The 7,435-nt window shown below is 36.2% G+C and overlaps 1 protein-coding gene across 1 annotated transcript in view; it reads right to left on the bottom strand.

Moving 5' to 3' along the window:
* Positions 1-2,809: 2,809 nt before the first annotated feature.
* LOC133622947 (acyl-CoA dehydrogenase family member 11-like) overlaps positions 2,810-7,435 on the bottom strand; it is a 28,014-nt gene continuing 23,388 nt past the window's right edge. Inside the window, exons 11-15 of the mRNA XM_061985807.1 lie at positions 5,887-5,979; positions 3,627-3,734; positions 3,313-3,484; positions 3,169-3,235; positions 2,810-3,098 (exon numbers count right to left, since the gene is read on the bottom strand). Coding sequence (XP_061841791.1) covers positions 2,990-3,098; positions 3,169-3,235; positions 3,313-3,484; positions 3,627-3,734; positions 5,887-5,979 — 549 coding nt within the window. The 3' untranslated portion in view covers positions 2,810-2,989. The remainder of the gene's footprint in view (positions 3,099-3,168; positions 3,236-3,312; positions 3,485-3,626; positions 3,735-5,886; positions 5,980-7,435) is intronic.

Below are 7,435 nucleotides of genomic sequence, written 5' to 3'. Positions count from 1 at the left end.
TTTTAAGGGCGTGCAGAACATTCTAAAATTACTATCAAAAAAAGCAACAACTTAAAAAAGTGGAATAACAACAAGTTGGAATGTTGACTCTAATAACACAAAGCTACAATGTAGGCTGTTTTGTTTTCTTTAAAGCTATCATTGCTCAAAAAATAATAATCAATCAAAGTATAGACCTATTTAAGGCTCCAAATACTTCACATCAAAAATTCCACTTAAAAAACTTTTTGGGAGGAAAATATTGCATATTTTGTGTGTTTGCCATATAAAAACATTGTTTCTTTGACAAAAACAGCATAAAACAAACAAACAAACAAACAAAAACATGAAAATGATAAGCTTATAATCAACGGCCGGATCTTTAGTTGATCAAGAGACTTAAGTGTTGAAAGTACAAAAAAAATGCATGACTTATTTTTAAAACTTCATGAGTGGGGCCCTTTTGGCTCCCCAAGAATTTTATTGGATTTGTATTAAACTCCCCTTGCTCAAAAAAGAATAACGAATCAAAATTAATGTTGCTCTGAATTATTGACCTATTAAAGGCTCCAATTTGCTTCACAACAAATATTCCACTTTGAAAATATTTTTGGGGAAATAGTGCACATTTTTTGTTTTTGCCACAAAAAACGGTTTCGTGAGGATATATATATATACATATATATATATATATATATATATATATATATATATATATATATATATATATATATATATATATATATATATATATATATATATATATATATATATATATATCAGTGACGTGCGGTGAGGTTCATGGCTGGTGAGGCACTGACTTCATCACAGTCAGATTTACAAACATATGAACCCTAAAGAGTATCTTATTCACCATTTGATTGGCAGCAGTTAACAGGTTATGTTTAAAAGCTCATACCAGCATTCTTCCCTACTTGGCACTCAGCATCAAGGGTTGGAATTGGAGGTTAAATCACCAAAAATGATTCCCGGGCGCGGCGCCGCTGCTGCCCACTGCTCCCCACTGCTCCCCTCACCTCCCAGGGGGTGATCAAGGGGATGGGTCAAATGCAGAGGACAAATTTCACCACACCTAGTGTGTGTGTGACAATCATTGGTACTTTAACTTAACTTTAACTTTACACATACAAACTGTAGCACACAAAAAAGCACATTTAATTAAAAAAAAGCGTTATTATGGTCTTACATTTACTTATAAATGAAGTCCATGCGCTGCTCCTTTTGAACAAAAGCATCGATAACTTGTTTATAGAAGTCTTCCTTATCTTTCTTCAGTTTTAAAAGTCTCTCTGTCTCGATGGAGATCTTCCTTTAATTATTACCTCCTGCTTCGAATGAAAGTCCAGTTTAGAAAACTGTTTTATTTTAGATATGTAATCCTCCATGTTAAACGTCCAGGTAAGAGGAAAAAATAAACGATTGCTGCTAACTGTTGCTGCTTGTTGTCACTTATTCTGCAGCAGAGTCGTCGCAAAAATGATCGCTGGGATCACTAGCGCCCTCTACCACCAGGAGGCGGGATTACTGCGAGCCTCACGCAGTGCGTCTTTGCAGCCGTTTTATGATTGCTCAGCACAAGAAATACGTTACACACATACAGTTGTTGACAAAATACACTGTACATTATATACTTCAGCTAACTAAACTATGGAAATGTATAATATAATTCATATAGCAATACGGTCTCACTGCACAGCAGGCCAGCAGTTAGCCGAGTCATTGCGCAATCCATGGTGAGGCTCAACTCAGTGACGTGCCTCAACTGGCTGCTGACTCACCGCAAGTCTCTTCTCAGTATTTGAACTACAAATGTGAAAATTCAGCGATTTTGAATAGAAATACTCTAAAACTGGTGAAGTTAAATGGAAAATAACTTTATAGTATAATCACTGGATACATATAACAATTAAATTATTTTTTTTTCTTTTTACATTTTTTTTCTTTCCATGATGGCACGTGAGGCCCCGCCTCATATATATATATATATATATATATATATATATATAGTACATTATTTCCAGGCAGATCTGGCCCGTTGTTGTGCGTTGTCCAGTACATGAAAATTGTTGCTTCTTTTTTTTTTTTTTGCATTTCCTGGGTGAAACAATATGCCTCTTTTTTGGGTGGGTCAAAAAAGTTATTTGGATGTAATAGCCTTTGTATTGGCCAACTGTATCTACAATAAGAAGGGGATTCATATGGCCCCATTTGTCACGGTTTACCTGACACACGAAACGTGACAAATTTGGGGCATGCACTATCCACTACAGCCGCCAGATGGCAGTAGTGTTGAATATCTTAAAATGTGTTTTGTGGCAACTCCAAGTTTGACCACAGTCTCAGTTGCTATATAGAGTGGCACTTTCCATCATTTTCAGCAGACTGCAATTCAACACAATCAACCCCCTTTCTTCCTCTCACGCTAGATCCACCCAGGAATGGGGTCATGTGAATCCCTTCCCACTAGTACTAAATACTTATTTCATGCATCATCTTTTCCATTGTTCTGATAAGACCATTTTTAAGTTTAACATTTTTTTATTGATGTACATTTCCAGGCTTTTGCAGGCCACATGAAACAAAGTGGCCCAGACCAGGCTTTGAGTTTAGCATCTGTGCAGTACATGAAAAGACTTGCACATTTTTTTAGCATCAAATAATCCTTTTGGGTGAAACAATATGTCACAATTTTTGGGCGGTCAGAAAATGTATTTTTATTCCATGTCCTATGTAGTGGACAACAGCATATTACTAAGTGAATAATTATTTCATGCATCATTGTTTTGATGATAGGAACAATATATTTTTTTAAACTAACAGTAATTACTTACAATGTTTGCCTGTATTTTCTCTATTCCATTAGACATGAAAAACAATGAAATCGGTCCTGTTTTTTTTTTTTAATTGATGTAGTTTATTAAAAAATATAATAAGCAGGTCAAACATTAAGAAGCACAGCATGTCACATTAGAAGTACAATGTGTCAGTTTTAGCCCTCAGTTGTCTGGTCAAAGACAAGTGCTGCATCAAGTCCTGGACAGTCGGGATCATAGTTGGTCTGGTTAGAAACCACGGGACACAAGTCCTGTTCACACCACCTGATGAAGGAAAATCAATTTGATTATGTATTTATTCAGATTTTTTTGGTATTCCTTTTTCATTGTAAACCTGAGAGCTGCATAGGTGTCGGACGGAGATGCTCCCGTCCAACTTGCATGGTCAATGAGAAGAGCACCTGTATTTAAAAACAAGGTGTGCAGTTAGTGGGTGTCACTCGAATCGGCTCTTTGTGGATATGTGATTATGGTCCACCTGTGAAGATGCGTGCCAGGCTGTAGGCCAGGTCTCTGGCTGCTAGTTCCAGGTAGCCTGTAGGTCTGGATGCTGCCTCCCTGATAAAACCCTCCAGTTTAGAGAGAGCACCGTCTACTGCTCCCACAGCTGGGCTCAGAGAGGAAACACCTGAAGCTCCTGCAAGTAGGGACTATACACACACACACACACACACACACACACACACACACACACACACACACACACACACACACACACACACACACACACTTCCTGTTGGACAATACAAAATAAGTGAACCTGCTTGACGTGTTCTTCCAACAAGCTCTTACTTTGACGTGAGTGAAATAAGCATGAAGAACCATTCCTGAGCTTCGGGCCACACAGCGCAGAACATCCAGAGACAAAACGTTTGTGGTGCCTTCCCAAATGCTCAGCACCTGAACAAAACACATGTGAAAATGTAAAATTGTTATTTTTTATATGCAAACGTTTCCATTTTTATTTGTATTCAATTCACTAATTATTAAGTACAAATAATCGATACAACATTAAAATAAACCAGAAGAGTGTCCGCCCTGAGATCAGTAGGTCGTGAGTTCAAACTCCGGCCGAGTCATACCAAAGACTATAAAAATGGGACCCATTACCTCCCTGCTTGGCACTCAGCATCAACGGTTGGAATTGGGGGTTAAATCACCAAAATGATTCCCGGGCGCAGCCACCGCTGCTGCTCACTGCTCCCCTCACCTCCCAGGGGTTGAGGGTGATGGGTCAAATGCAGAGGATAATCACACCACACCTAGCGTGTGTGTGACAATCATTGGTACTTTAACTTTAACTTTTAAGAATAATCGGGTAATATCTGCCCCAAATTAACAAAAATAAATTAGCTATTCAACTCAGAAGACTATTAAAGCCATACTTCTATTTTATAAGTAACAAAAAACATCAGCTTACTCAAAGTCATACTTATGCCAAAACCCACATTTTTAATCTATTTTTTAACGCTTTTACTTTATTCAATGCCTACTTGTGTTCTATTCTAAGTGAATATGTATTACTTATTTGTATTCTATTAATTGAACTTGTATTGCTTTTTGTAAAGTGTCTTTGATTTTTTATAAACTTGTTTCTAAAAAAAAAAAGATTATTATTATTATTATGTAGTTTCATCATAATGATTAATACAGAAAGAGATGTACATTTTGTTCCACTGTCACTTTGACACTGCACTAAATACAATAAAAAAATCCCAGTTCCTTATAGGTTTTAATTACTGTTTTGAATAGTTATAATATATAATTTTAATATATAGTAAAACATTTTATAATGTGTTAAATATTGTACTCTACCAATTCATTAACTATCATTATGTTTAACTGGGTTTATTTCTATTAATGACTAGTATACCTCTCTTCTGTAGTGGGAAGTTTGGATTTATTACAGTTTGACAGGCACTACCCCACCATTCAATGCAATATGTCAGATATGGAATCAACAATCAGTGAATTATAAAATGTATTTTATTTAGGAATACAATGCATATGTTTGTTTACAGTGTTTTTGTATACAGTATCAGCCTCAATCAGTCTGTGATGATGGTTAGATATTGTTCCAAATATTTCCGATTTCCGACAAAGCTCAAACAAAATCTCGTTGACATGTATGACTTAAGTGTTATTATGACAATGACAATAAAGGAATTGATTGATTGATTGATTGATTGATTAACAGTTACAACAGTGATGTCATTAAAAAACATGAAATATTTCATTCAAAATAAAAAAAAACTCCCAACATTTAACATGTTTTAAAATCTATTTCATAAACTATTTGATTTAATTTTGGAAGTTTTCAGATTTAGAAGTTGTAAATTAAGGATTCAAGGAGCTTTATTTTTCATACCCGTACACATTTGCACATGTGCGCTTCAAAATCCTATTGTATAATGTCAAAATAAAATAAAATATTGTAAAGAAAATAAAGAAATAAATAGAATTACGAAAACAAAAAATTCAAAGTTGTACATTGCAAGCATAAAGACGCAGTATAATGTGAAAAAAATATAAAACATTTTGAGTGAGTGACTGATTGAGTTTTAGCAAGATAACTCAACATTTTATGGGTGGATTTTGATTAAACTTTCAGGAAACGTCAGAAATGGGATAAGGAACAAATGATTCGATTTTGGGGGTGACTCAGATCTTTTAAAAAGATTATTTACAATTGGGAGATAGGGCCTGGTAGACATCGAAACTCTATGAGTGCTTTCTTGGTTTATTGCTACAAAAGTTTTTTATTGTGTTTTTCCCCTTTCTTTGTGGCCCTCATACTTCATCACATTGAGCCACATTTAACATTAAGGAGCAATAAAAACACAACATGGAAAATCCCATTTAACACGCTTACACTGTATCTACACTGGGTCTTATTAGGCCAGGTTGCAATTTGTCATGCATGAAAAAGTCTTATTACATTGTCACCCCTTAGGAAATTCTGTCTCTTAGGATCCTGGATTGTATTCGTTCACTCCCTGATTTTTTTAGAAGGGTCGAAAAATGTTTTTTTTTATTGGTGGAGTGGCCTCACCTGTGCATCCCGAAGTAATCCAGGCAACCCTGTGTCCTCGATGTAGCCTTGACCGCCAAAACTCTCCAAGCCCTCCGACACCACAGCCACTGCCTGAAATATTTCATTATTTTTATAATGATTATTTCGCAAATTATGATCCCTCAAGGCTCAAATTCACAGCGGGTCAAACTCAATATTTATTGAAAAATGTACCGCACTAGTGCATGTTTTCCCTTCTCTCTCGACACAGTTAAAACCCCGCTCTCTTCTGTGCATGGCGCAGGAGGGACACACACACACACACACACACACAAACACAGCTGTCAGCGCACACAGAGTGTTCACTGACACTTACGCGTCAATCACTTGTCCATTTGGTTATGGTTTAAGTTTATTTCAAGCGTATTATACAGATGGGCGTAAAATGTACTCTAGTTTGATCAAATTTTGATGGATTTATTTTAGGAGCAAAACGCTAGTAAAAGGGTAAAATCTGTATTCACACGTGTGCTACATTTTTTTCCCCAATACTCGCACAACCTATTTTCAGTCGCAAATGTGACAAATGCTTGCACTGTACAGTGCTGTAAATGGAGTATTGTTGGCAGTTTTTAGATGTTTATTTAGAGGGTGTTATTGGCGGAATCGTGTACTCGGATTAGCTGCATTGTTAGCCACCTCGTACTGGCAATATTTTACGACTAAGAATGCATAATAAAGGAACACATGTTTTCTTGTCTTACATAGAAATTGTGAATGATAGGCAAAATTCCCAAAAAAGTGCAGTTCTCTGAAAGTCACTGATGTTGGGGCCAGGCAAGTGTTCTATTCTCGAGCACAATTCAATCATATAACCTTACTTATAAACAGGTACTCGTACTTTCAATTGTAGTTAAGCGAGAATATGCAAGAGAGCAATTTTTCTTAAAACAGACTTTCAGGCCCCTTCAATTTTGTACATGACGTACATAATAATCTAAACTTAAACACTGAATCTTGGACAAAAAATGTTCATATTATAAAAACGTGAGAAAAACAAATGCTTGCCTGTTATCTGGGCACACAAAGTCGCAAACTTTGACCATGCTCTTTTGGACAAACTCTCCCTCCTTAAAATGCAGGACTGATAAACTATACACTGCACAATAAAACTAGCCTTTACAGCAGCCTCACTTGTTCATTCTGCTCTTGCGAACACAGTCTGCCGTGAAACTAGACTTCTGGTATTATTACACACCAGCTGTTTGATTGTAACGTGCATCTTATCTTCTTTTTTGCATTACCAAATACAGAGGTGTTGAAATTGCTAATCTAAATTAGCAATTCTGTCCGGATCCGATATTGATATAGGTTATCGGCTTGCATCTGAAATCTCCGATATAAGCAGTTTTGCAGCGTGTCCACTTGTGCAAAGATTGACAGCCAGTTAACAGCAAAATTGAAGTTATTTACAAAAGGTAAACATGGTAGGCTTTAGGTTACTAGAAGTGCGCAGCTACTGCACACAACAGATAAGCACACATGCTTGACATACATAAAAAGTGTCCTTAAATGAACAATATTACCA

The sequence above is a fragment of the Nerophis lumbriciformis genome, linkage group LG12, assembly GCF_033978685.3.
Source record: "Nerophis lumbriciformis linkage group LG12, RoL_Nlum_v2.1, whole genome shotgun sequence".
NCBI lineage: Eukaryota > Metazoa > Chordata > Actinopteri > Syngnathiformes > Syngnathidae > Nerophis > Nerophis lumbriciformis.
This window is presented reverse-complemented; position numbering and strand designations above follow the sequence as displayed.